At 43.5% G+C, this 12,151-nt stretch overlaps 2 protein-coding genes across 4 annotated transcripts in view; both read left to right on the plus strand.

Moving 5' to 3' along the window:
- Nucleotides 1-359: 359 nt before the first annotated feature.
- Nucleotides 360-6,279, plus strand: klhl30 (kelch-like family member 30). Its single transcript, XM_028961409.1, has 8 exons — nucleotides 360-631; nucleotides 1,312-2,157; nucleotides 2,931-3,117; nucleotides 3,192-3,278; nucleotides 3,738-3,893; nucleotides 4,231-4,419; nucleotides 4,912-5,057; nucleotides 5,825-6,279. Exons 2-8 carry the CDS (start codon nucleotides 1,384-1,386, stop codon nucleotides 6,068-6,070), a joined length of 1,785 nt encoding a protein of 594 aa, XP_028817242.1. The 5' UTR covers nucleotides 360-631; nucleotides 1,312-1,383; the 3' UTR covers nucleotides 6,071-6,279.
- A 698-nt stretch (nucleotides 6,280-6,977) lies between these two features.
- The window catches only part of crocc2 (ciliary rootlet coiled-coil, rootletin family member 2), a 45,022-nt gene continuing 39,848 nt past the window's right edge, over nucleotides 6,978-12,151 (plus strand). For 2 of the 3 annotated variants that reach the window (XM_028961333.1, XM_028961335.1), the window contains exons 1-3: nucleotides 6,978-7,196; nucleotides 7,408-7,594; nucleotides 8,369-8,490. In XM_028961333.1, coding sequence (XP_028817166.1) covers nucleotides 7,140-7,196; nucleotides 7,408-7,594; nucleotides 8,369-8,490 — 366 coding nt within the window. In that variant the 5' untranslated portion in view covers nucleotides 6,978-7,139. The remainder of the gene's footprint in view (nucleotides 7,197-7,407; nucleotides 7,595-8,368; nucleotides 8,491-12,151) is intronic. The other variant, XM_028961334.1, reaches the window with a different exon arrangement.

The raw sequence follows: 12,151 nt of genomic DNA on the forward strand, positions 1-12,151 counted from the left end.
CTGTTGCAACAATTAAAAATTTTCTATCATAAGAAGCATATATGACCTGATAGCTCTTACAAAATGAAATCATTAAAATGTTATGAGTATAGTTATATTGTTGTGTGTACAAAGTATGGTGTGCAAAATAGAGTGAAAGTTTTCTACGCATCCGATACAAATAACCTATCAGCAAGCACATCAAGCACCAACTATGACACAAATGTTTCCATTAACGTGTCCTAGGTATAATATATGGATTTATTGAGCGTGTATCACTGAAATAACACACAGGAATACTCTCGGACTGTGGTGTAACTGTGGTACAATGTATAGTAAATGTTACCATTTACCATATGTTAAAAATATTGATTAGAAATACATATTTTAATCTGGATTTAATCACGGATTTAATTAAGCCTCTTCTGGGTGTTGTGTTCATGTTCGTGCCATCTGTAGATGTTCCTTTAACAACAGGTGTGGCATTGCAGTGTGTGGAATCCGAGTGTAGCCCCTCATGTCTGCCGGGGGCCTAAAAATAGCCGGCCGAAAGACAAGCAGAATGCGTAACCCTCCGCAGCCTGACGTTGTGTCAGCAAGCTAGCAGGACTTACAACTGTTTTATATAACAATGTGCAATTACCCTTCCCAGGTATGTGTGTTTTTTTGTATTTTGAGTGATATATATTTATACGATTGAAGGGAACGTCTGTGTAACTCACTACCATGTATGCAGAGCTACTACCTCATGTTGTGTGGTTGGACACGACAGTGGACTATAGTTGACTGTGTTACGTCACTTTTTTCCTTTTACTCATAGAGAGAGTTTTTGTATCCTTGGCTGCCCGAGCTTTTAAAATTGTAAGATTTTTTCTGTCTCTCACAGTTTATAATCAATCAAAGGTGCAATTCCAGCAGAAAAAAAAGCACAGAGCAATGCTGGTTTTTACTTGTGTTGAGTGTTCTTGTTAGTGAGTATTTCAGCTTTGAACCAATAATATTAAACGGCTCTCTTGTGAGAGGAAATCACCGCTAATTTGGCTTTTTTCGTAGATGTTGGGAAGTCCAGTCATGAGTATCAAATTCTTCCAGTAACAGCGCCATTAAATTGGCCTTGGCAAGCACCTGTTTTCAGACCCATATTGGAATGGCGACTTAATGCATGTGAGCCTGGCCCAGTTTGGAAAAGCTTCCTCTTTCTGCAAATGAGTCATGAGTCGAGCTAAAAGCATCAGGGGTTCAGGGACAGAGTAGGAAAGCTGCAGAATAACCATGATGGCTGACAGCTTGGGAATTAGCATCATGTCTGAAACGTGTCTTTTTATCCAATAGGTCAATATCCCACGGGTCATCTGAAGAAGAAAGGGGGAGCGGCCCAGACCTGAAGTGAAAATATTTGTCACCATGGTGCGTAATGTGGACGACCTGGACTTCTGCCTCTCCTCGCATCCACAGACCATATTGGAGGGTCTGCGGACGCTCTGCTCCCACCCCAAACTGGTGGATGTCACACTGAGTGCCGGCGGTCGTGACTTCCCATGCCACCGAGGCATCTTGGCCCTGTGTAGCCTCTACTTCCGCTCAATGTTCTGTGAGGACTTTGTGGAGAGCATTGCTGCTCGGGTTGAGCTTCAGGATGTGGACCCTGATGTTCTGGCCACCCTGTTGGACTTTGCCTACACTGGCAAGCTGACCATAAACCAGGCCAATGTGGAGGGCCTGATCCAGACCTCCAGTCAGCTCCAGTTCCAGACAGTACGCGCTGTCTGCAGCCGCTACCTGCAGCACCAAATCGACGCTTCCAATTGCCTGGGCATCCTGGAGTTTGGGGAGATTCATGGCTGCCCTGAAGTGGTGGCCAAGGCCTGGAGCTTTCTGCTGGAAAACTTTGAGTCTGTGCAGCAAGGGGAAGAGTTTCAGCTACTGGAGACGAACAGGCTGGTGGCTTGCCTGAAGGATGACAGGCTCCAAATCAGAGATGAGCGAGCTTGTGCCCAGGCAGTGCTCACCTGGGTGGGACACAGCCTGGAGTCCCGTCTCTGCCACCTGCCTGAGCTTCTGTCCTTGGCCCGCCTGTCTCTTCTTCCTGTGGTCTACCTGGACGAGACCTTGCTGAGGAGCAGCTTGGTGCTTGCTTCAGCTGCCAGCAAAGAACTGATAGAAGCAGTCCGCAGGGAGGTTAGTCTCCCAAACTTTTCACCTGCAAAAATATTTGGTTCTGACCAGAATTAAAAACAGAGGTGTACATTGAAAAAAAAATTCAATGTTCCCTTTTAGAGCTACCTTAAACTAATCACATGTGATATATTCTAACGTTTGCAACAGAATGCATGAGTTAAACATTTTTAAGAATAAGGTACGAATAGCATGTTTAATTTCAATTCAATGCCAAATTAAATTTGATTAACTTAATAAAATCATTTGATACTTAAAAACTGAAGCTGAACTAAGTTAATATGTATGATTTGAAATAATGCAAAGGAATTAGGACAGCCTAAATCAAACGGAACCAATGTCCATTATTCAATTAGGTTGCACCAATGTTTTTCTTTTTCAGTGTAGAAATTACAAATTATTTCTAATATGAATATTATTTATTAGTGACTGATTCGCTGTTAATAGTCAAACACACAGCAGTGCATGAAGAGGACATTAACTGTAATATGCTTGGGATATTAAAAGATATTATCAATAGTAACCACACAGGATTTAAACACACAGCAGCTGTGAATATGAATACTAATCTAGAGAGAGCCTGAGTGCCAGTTTGTTACAACAGCATGAGAACAAAGGGTCTAGAGGTATGATCCTATGAAGCCAGGTTAGAAGTTAGCATTTCCTCCCCAGGGCTCTGATAACTAGCATACTTTATGCAATACTAGTGAACACACCCCAAAAGGGGAAAATTTAGTGAATTTAGTCTGAAGATGAAATATCTTATGTCTTGGCAGAAACTAAATGCATCACCAGAATGTTCAGAGGAGAGACTCCCAGGAATTTCCCGGCATAACTTGCAGGAGGTGCTATTCGTCATGGGAGGGCGCTCACTGGACGATTCTGATGACGAAGATGAGGGCGACGAAGACACCGATACCAGGCTGCGACCTCGGAACTGTGGTTTTTACAACACAAAGTCAGGTGAAGAGCCATGCCACCTTTTCTTCTGAGTTAAAAAAAATTCATGCACTGAAGTGTCTCTGTATTTTACACAGGACGATGGTTTCGGCTTCCTGACTTCCCTAACTACAATAAGTGGGGTTACTCCATGGTCTCCTTGAACAATGATGTTTATGTGACAGGTGGGTCTTTACAATTCCCTCCAGCACTTCAAAAAGAGCTCATGAGACCTCGGAAAAGCCACCAGGCTTAGATAAATATGTGGAGTGAAAGAGTGCTTCTATTTTTGCTTAAGAAAACAGCTGATCCTGGGCATTTGCGGAGCCTGTTGCCTTTGTTAAATGGGATCAGAGGGATTTCTCTTTCTCTTGGTTGAATGGCTCATCCATGGCTGAGGATTTAGAAGGGCTCACAAAAATCTTGCATAAGGCCTAAGCAGCAGTCCCAAGAAGAACCAGAATCACTTTAATAAACAAGGAGAATTTCGTGCAGAGAATGGTAATATGTTGGAGATTAAGTACGACCCAGAATGGTAACAATCCTCCTCCTGACCACCCTGAAATCTTGAACAAAAGAATAGCAGCACTTGGGAGAAAATGTTTCGTTCGTTTTATGGAAACTGCAGTATTTCCCATTCTCAGGGGGTTCCCGAGGGTCCCAGTCAAACACCTGGTCAACCACTGAGACCTGGAAGTACATCACTCGGGAGGGGAAGTGGGTTACAGTAGCGCCGATGCTGCGGCCCAGAACTAACCACACGTCAGCGGTGCTGAACGGAGAGATCTACGTCATCGGAGGTAAAAGAATCAACATGGATCTAGTGCTGCGCTTCAGTGGAAAAGCTCTGTGTCTTCTTGGCCTTCTCTAATTTTAATATGGTTTCTGGTGACTGGACCAGGCCACATCGCTAATCCCCTGTGAGTAGCTTCTAAAGAGACAGGCTGGATGTGTCCAGCAGTCCATCAGGGATTTTGTTTCAATCTGTCATTGAACGAAGCGGACCTCGTCCAGGACTAAACTGTAAACATCTCCTCCTCATGTGGTTGCCTGTCAGCTATTTTAACATTTAAACAGTTTATCTAATAATACGTATTTTTTTAATGTCCAGCTCAAATAAGGGTTTTGTTGTGGCAGGTACAACCATGGACGTAGTGGAGGTGGAACACTACGACCCTTACACCAACGGCTGGGCACTGACAGCTCCAGCTCTGAAGTATGTCACAAACTTCACAGCCATCGCCTGTCTGGGAAAACTCTACGTGATTGGCTCATGTGCCGTGAAGTACAATGCCCTGACACTGCAGTGCTACAACCCTGTCATAGGTGAGTTTCTGGCTTGGTTCCCCAACTGCACTGCAATTGTTATAAATCCTAGAAGTACATAAGTGATGCTGATGTTGACAGACACTACCAGCTCGAATTTACACCTACATTTACATTATAGAACAAAACAAGTAACACACGTGAGGTTATGTAATAAACCAAAAAGAATTGCAAACCAGGCAAAAGGTTTGCGTTTCTCCAAATCAGGGAACCTTTGCTGTGATGGCAGCATTTCACACTCTTGGCTTCTCTTCACCACCTTAACTTAGACAATGGGAATCATTTCCAACGGTCCTGAAGGTTCATGCTGAACACTTTCTGATCATTCACTCATTTTGATGAAAGCAGCCACGAAGGTAAAAGTAGGCAACTCTGAAAAAAACAGATTCATCAAGCATTCAAAAATGTTCTTCCATAACCACCACAAAGTAGATGGGTCCAAACTTGATTCTATATAAAATAAAAAATAAAAAAAACATTCCCTCATAACAGATGGCTGGTGCATCGTCTGCTCCCCCTTCATACCCAAGTACCTCTCCTCACCCCGCTCCGTCTCTGTGGATGGTGTGATTTACCTGATTGGGGACAACACCAAGAAGGTCTATTTGTATGACCCGGATGCTAACATCTGGCAGAAGGTATGTGTTTTTTTTTATTCTGAATAGCAAATGTCCAGTTGACTCGTTGGACCAAAGTTGCGTAAGCGTTTTTTCTTGTACAAGGAGACAAGTCATCATGAGGCAGTCTGTTCCGTTTATACAGTAGACATTGAGGTAGCTATTATTTACAGGAAGAGTGGAAATGTCCATTTAAGGTGTATAAAATGAGTAAATGGCTGTCAGGAATCGGTGCAGGGCAGGGAAAGAAATTCATAACTAACAAAAGAAGGGATTTACTGAACACAGAATTCAAATACAGGGACAGCGCAGTGGTAAACAACAATCAATGATCGGACAAAGACAACCGAGTACATCTATACACATGAACACAGGTGGAAACAATCTGGAAAATCTGCCAATGCTGGACAAACACAAAAACACGGAGCATGGATCGGGGACACAGAGTCGAGACTGTGACAATAGCTGGTTTTACGCTGTTTAAATGAATATACATATAATAAATGAATAAAGGAGAGCAATTTTTGAGCAGTATAGCAGTTGTGTCTTTGTTGCTACTTGCCAGTGTTAAAATAGAAAGTCACGCCACATTTGATATGTCATGTGGCCAGTGACGTTATAGAATGTCCTGCACGTCCTCACTGGAGACAGAAGGACAGGCTTTCCTCTCCTCTAATAGCAACCACTACATGCTATGAAATGTGAAGTTCTCCAGTGATGTCACACACTATTCACACTCCCAATTTATTTCTCCACATAACTGCTGCTTCACTGCTTGTCTCCCTCAGGTCCAGTTCCTCCACACACTGCATGAGAACGGTGGCTTGGTAGCGCTGGGTGGACAGCTCTATGTCACTGGTGGCCACTGGAAAGGCATGGAGGGGGACTATGGAGTAGAGGTGGAGGTCTACAACCGGGCCTCCAACCGGTGGAGGGTGGAGTGCTTCCTGCCCAGGCTGTGGTATTACAGCGGCTGCTGCTGCGTCTTTCTGGATCCTTCGCGATGGACAGAACCTTTCCCAGACGAGACCTAGAGCTGAAACCCACGAACAGTGCTGGATTCCATACTGTTCCAGACTAAAGTCTCTTTCTGTACTGAGACCATTTTTTAGCATTTTGTATCCTAAATTAAAGATGGAAAGCTGTATATTTGATTGAAACATGTTTTCTTCCTTTTCTATGTTAAGAAGGAAAAAAAAGCAGAAAAAAGTAAAAACCTCGGGAAATAAACTTAATAGACTTGGTTTGAGTACTCGTGTTGTGTTCCCTGTTAAAATTAAAATCTTGGAGCTTTAATTGAGAACACCGGCTTGAGTCAGTGTATTTAATGGCCATTTAACATTTTTTACGGCTAGTGAAAACAGATTCAACAAGCAACATCTTCAATTCTCACATTTCACTTCCCTAAAAGAAGCAATCAACAAAAATGATTATTTATTGTGTTTTTTTTTTTTTTTATTCCTGTCTGGACAGTGTAGAAGTTTGTTCTGTTTCTGAGATTTGTTGAATTGGGTGGTAGTAGCCTAGTGGGTAACACACCAGGAGACCCAGGTTCAAATCCCACTTACTACCATTGTTTCCCTGAGCAAGACACTTGCTGTCCCTGTAATACTGATTGTAAGTCGCTCTGGATATGGGCGTCTGATAAATGCCGTAAATGTAAATGTACTGCAAGTAAATGTAAACGAATGCTACAATGAAGACATGATCTTTTTTCCCAGGCCGTAGGATTGCAGGATTGCACAGTTATAGTTGAGAGAGCTTCACCTCCCGCTTCGGGTTGAAACGAAGTTGTTAATTAACAACAAAAAAAAAAAATGCATGCAACGTATCGTGGGAAAGAAGCGTGCATCGGCGTGCGCGTCCCCGGTTGCCATGGCGACGTTTCCACGGCGTCCCGTTTCCACGGCGAGCCGCCCCGGAGCGTCCGGTTGCCCCGGCAGCCCGTGGCGAGACGAGCCGAGCGCTGGGCTGTGATTTGCAACTTCGCTGACGCGTCTGCGGTCACGTTCAGAAATTCAGATTCAAATTTCTTCATTACTGCTGTGATTTTTGCGCATTTATCACAATTAAGGTTAATTCGTGGGACCTACGTTTTCTGCAATGAACTCTGAAGGGGATGAAAGGGAACAGTCTGATGGACTTGAGGCGGTTATAAAGGTTCGTTTTCCCTATCTAATAGACACAATAATAATGCCTACAAATAAATGTGATGCTTTTATTATATTAGTACAATGAATGCTGATTTTCATTGAGAGTCAAGCTGTATATGTTTACATTTCTGAAACATATTCTGAGTCGAACAAATGGATAAAAAGCCAGGGGCTGGTCATGCTGGGTGTTAATGTAGGACCGTGCCTTGCGGTTTTAGAAGCTGGAGGACTCTCTCCTCCACCCAGACAGCAGTGCCGACGAGAGGTCGTTCGCTGGCGAAGGTCTAGGGTCCCCCAGAACACCCTTACCGGCCCACATCCACCAGATCGTCACCAGGAACCCCAGAGAGACTCCAACAGGTGCCCTGATCCCAGAACAGCGCTACTATGCACTTTCGAACAAAGGTAATCGTCCCATGCATCACGTGAATGCAACGAGTCCGTGGCGCTTATGGTAGAACAGAGCAACCGAACTGACATCCATTAATTAGCATCGAGCGTCCCGCGTGTAATTTACAGGCCTGCTGGGCCGCGCCGTGCCACCGCCGAGAGTTCGTACGAAGGTTATTAATGATGCAGCCGTCAACTGTGTTTACTCCTCTGTTGCATGTCAGAACGTGATACGGTCTACACACCACATTCCCGCCGAAGACGGAGCGCAGCTTTCGCTCATTAATTAAACAGACCCCCCCATGCATTATACTGCTGCCTTCTAGAACTTCTAGAACTTCCGGAAACTTTTGCTTAATGGAGCTCACGTGACGTGACACTTTTGTTGGAGAGCCATTAAGAGACCAGAGTAAAGCAAGGTGGCGCACTAAGCTCTCCCAAACCCACCGGGGGAAGAGCCCTGTTCTTTACTTCCTCTCTTTCATGCTCACCGATGTGTGGAAAGAATGGCCGGGGGAAACCGATCCGGCAGCAGCCTGACCTGCTTTTACCCCTGAATTAATGGTCAGGTTGGAGAGTAATTATCTGACATGTTCATCTTGGATTAGCAGTGTTGCTAACAGCATGGTGGAAGGAGCTTCAATTCATTGGTCATAATTCTTTCTCTTGGATAATGGAAGGAAATTGATTCAAATCAGTGCAAACAGCTTCAGTCATTTTAGTATTTTCAGAATAAGACTATTTTGACAGGGTCTCCTATCTCACCTCTCCATCATCTGTTCATCTCAGCAGGGGACATGAGTGCTGATGGCCCCGTGCAGGACGAGAACCGGATGCTGAGGGACCTCCTCTCCCAGACCTGCTCAGACCGAGACCAGCTGATGCTTAGACAGGCTGCCCTCACGGACCGAGTAGGAGCACAGAACACTTACCAAGCTTTATTAAGCATCATTACACTACTCAATAGCAATTAACATTACTTGCCATCTATAGTTCATTAGCCGTCCCTGTTAAGTAGTGGAAATGTAAAAAAAAATAATGGTCATGAAAATAAAAGAAAACACATTGAATGAGAAGGTGTGTCCAAGTTTACGTTGGTAGATTCTCACTGAAGGCATCAAAACTATGAATGAACACATGTGGAGTTATGTACTTAACAAAAAGTGGAGAGCTGGCCTCCACAGTCACCGGACCTGAACCCAGTCGAACCAGTTTGTGGTGAGCTGGACCGCAGAGTGAAGGCAAAGGGGCCAACAAGTGCTAAACACCTCTGGGAACTCCTTCAAGACTGTTGGAGAACCATTTCAGGTGACGACTTCTTGAAGCTCATCGAGAGAATGTCAAGAGTGTGCAAAGCAGGAATCAGAGCAAAGAAACTAGAATATAAAACATGTTTTCAGTTATTTCCTTTCCTTTATTACCTTTTTTTGTTAAGTACATAACTCCACATGTGTTCATTCATAGTTTTGATGCCTTCAGTGAGAATCTACCAACGTAAATGGTCATGAAAATAAAGAACCCAACGTATGGGAAGGTGTGTCCAACTTTTGGCCTGTACTGTACATTCTGAAAAGACAGGACAGGACAGTGTGGCACCAAGTTCTTATGAAATCTCAGTCTTTAGGAGTCTGGATAATTATTATTATTTTGGTTATAACTGGTTATTTAGCCAATGTACAGCCTGCATTATGTTGGCACTGAAAGGCCAAGATGAGCCATACCTTGGCATCACCTTGTTGCAGGACGTAAGCAGGAACGTTGGCAGGCCAGCTTTAGCCAACTAGGCCAAGCGCGCTGCGGCAATCCCCGCTAAGACGCACTCGGACGTTTGTTTGTGACGCTTTTCCATGTGTCTCCCATCTTTCCCCCCCTCCTTTCCTTTTGCATGGATGTCTCGGCAGGCAGTGTGTGAAAGAACCTCAGAGAGCCGTACTGCGTTGCTCTTTTGAAATGGAATATGGGCACAGCAAACATTGGCGCCGTGCAGCCCTTTCCAGAAAGGAAAAGCCCTTTGGAGTTTGATAAACAAACTCGGCGGCGAAGCGGCGACTGAAGGTTAGCGCTGTCGCATGCTCGTGGACGTATTTATTTCTGTTTGAAGGCCAGACCCGCTCTCTCACCTTCACAAGAGCACTAATGTAAACTGCTAAAGCTCATTACGCTGAAACGACAACCTTTAAGGTGGCTTGCAGCAGACAAATCGCTTGCTCTTATAGTATGTTATGCTTGGGGGAGTTTACGTAGAACAAAAAGCTCATGAAGTGATACCTTGTGGTCAGCATCACTCTCCAAGGAGCACCGACGCCACCCAGCAAACCCCCCCCTTTACGGCTCGAGGCTGCTTTTTTGGGGGGAAAATTGGAAGGTCAGTGGCCTCCTCTCCCGGGGCCGCAGAAGAAAAAGTTCATTTTTCATTCTGTACAAAGCTGCCGTTTGTGATAACACTGCCCACTTTCTGCTGGCCGAGTCGAATGAACTCCAACTGTGCTCTCTCTCTCTCTCTCTCTCTCTCACATTCTGTCACTGAAGCTTATTTTGCAAAAAAAATTCTGTGCTATAAATACTTCATTTGCTGTACTGGTGTGTGTGTGTGTGTGTGTGTGTGTGTGTGTGTGCGTGTGTGTGTGTGTGTATATATATTTGTGGTAGGGGAGACCCTGGTGACCTAAGACTTCCTCAGATCTCGAAGCAGATCTCAAAAAGATTCCAATTAAATAAGTGAGGCAAAATGTTGCACTTGGTCATTTATGTATGGTGGGAAATGGTTCAATAATCTTTAGAACGATTTTCCCTTAAAAATACTGTCACCTCACACTTGTGGTCTAGACAAAAAAAAAAACAAACAAAAAAAAAACACAAGACCCGTAGATGGTGCCAAATGCAACATTTTCACAAGTGTCTTGAAAAAAGTACGGTTGTGTTATATTTTGGGTTCTGTTACATTCGGGCCAATATGGTACATATTTTAGAGCGGCAAATTTTTTTTTAACCTGTAAACATATGATAAAAACCAAACCATCATACCGTTATAAACAGATGATGAATATCAATCATCATTCATTCTAATCATCATTTAGGTTTAGCAGTAATGTAGAGCTAAAAGGTCTAGATTTGTGTCTGTCAGCCCTGCAGCAAAAACACAGCCGACTCCTTATCTCTTGTTCTTGTTATGAGCTGCTGTGTTGAGCATCAACTGTTTGCCCCCTTTGTCAGCACTGTCCAACATCCCTTTAATGTTGTGGTAGTCCGTCCTTCTGCGAAACCCGTGGAAGAAGTCGTCTGAGGTCTGCTATGACTGCCTATGTTTGAGGTTTCAATGTCCTTTTTTTCTTTCTGCTTCTTTACTTCCACATGCTGTACACACTATTTCCTTTCTTCTCTCTCAGTTTACATTGACCTACAGATCGCGTTTCACATCTCTGTGCAATCTGCTCGCTTTGTCATTCTCAGTCAGGGCCTGCATCAGTTTCCCTGTCCTCATGTGCTCTCCCTGCAGATGCCGAGCTCTTGCTGGATCTGAACAATGCACTCTACATCTGCACTTTTTGGTTTTGTGTGCAGTTTGCGCAAGCCGCTAACAGGCTCCATTAGGTAATCAAAATGAATGTGCTCCATGCTAAGAGTCGAAACATAAGGCATGAGGAACCATACATTTTTCTGGCAATGCAACACACAGAGGTTCATAACCTTTTGGAAAATACATTTACAGCTCGTCTGTGGCTGGGCAATATGTGCTAAGAAACTGATACTATTATATAGTATCTGTTATATATATATTATGTAATATTATATATTGCATCCGCTATATAGCTAACACATTTTTAAGTGCTGATTTTTGAACTGTTCTTGTGTTGACATAATTATCACATAATTATGTAATGTGACTGGTCAGTGTTGTCTGTCGTGTTTTCTACTTTCGGAGATTTGTGAACACGATGTGAAAATATCTGTTTATTGGGGGAAAGGGCTCAATATTTTATAAGAAGATTTTCCCTTCAAAATACTGGTCACCTCATATTTGTGGTCTTGCAAAAAAAAAAAAAAAAAAAGTTGTGCCAAAGAGTTGTGAAAAGAGGGTCACCTTATGTTTTGTGTTGTGTTACATTCAGGCCAATATGGTACATATCTGCGAGTGGCAAAAAATATATTAGCCTACAAAAAAATCGAAACAAAATGTGTCCTCTGTATTTAACCATCACCCTTAGTGAGCAGTGGGCAGCCATGACAGGTGCTTCCTTAACCGCTAGGCCACCACTGCCCCATCGAGGAGTAACGATACTCGACATGCAGTCCATAACAGCATGCCTCTCAGTCTTAGCGCCAGGGTTGCCATGACATGTGTACATTGGAACATATTTTTCCTTATCAAGTCCTTGGATAACATTTACATTACATTTACAGCATTTATCAGACGCCCTTATCCAGAGCGACTTACAATCAGGATAAGATGGACATTTGTAATGAGAATTTGTGATTTTCATGGCATAGCAGGCTTTAAATCTTGCCGCTTATATGCTGCCAGATGCATTAAGAAGGAAAGGAGTTTGCCGTGGATAATCCTTATGTGTATTT

Source organism: Denticeps clupeoides, chromosome 19 (genome assembly GCF_900700375.1).
Source record: "Denticeps clupeoides chromosome 19, fDenClu1.1, whole genome shotgun sequence".
NCBI classification, from domain to species: Eukaryota; Metazoa; Chordata; class Actinopteri; order Clupeiformes; family Denticipitidae; genus Denticeps; species Denticeps clupeoides.

What these genes read in the sequence shown, in the direction of transcription:
- klhl30 (XM_028961409.1), top strand. Translation starts at nt 1,384, where the DNA reads ATGGTGCGTAATGTGGACGACCTGGACTTCTGCCTCTCCTCGCATCCA. An exon ending in CAATGATGTTTATGTGACAG is followed by an intron (nt 3,279 to 3,737) that starts GTGGGTCTTTAC and finishes TCCCATTCTCAG; the next exon opens with GGGGTTCCCGAGGGTCCCAG. An exon ending in AGAGATCTACGTCATCGGAG is followed by an intron (nt 3,894 to 4,230) that starts GTAAAAGAATCA and finishes TTGTTGTGGCAG; the next exon opens with GTACAACCATGGACGTAGTG.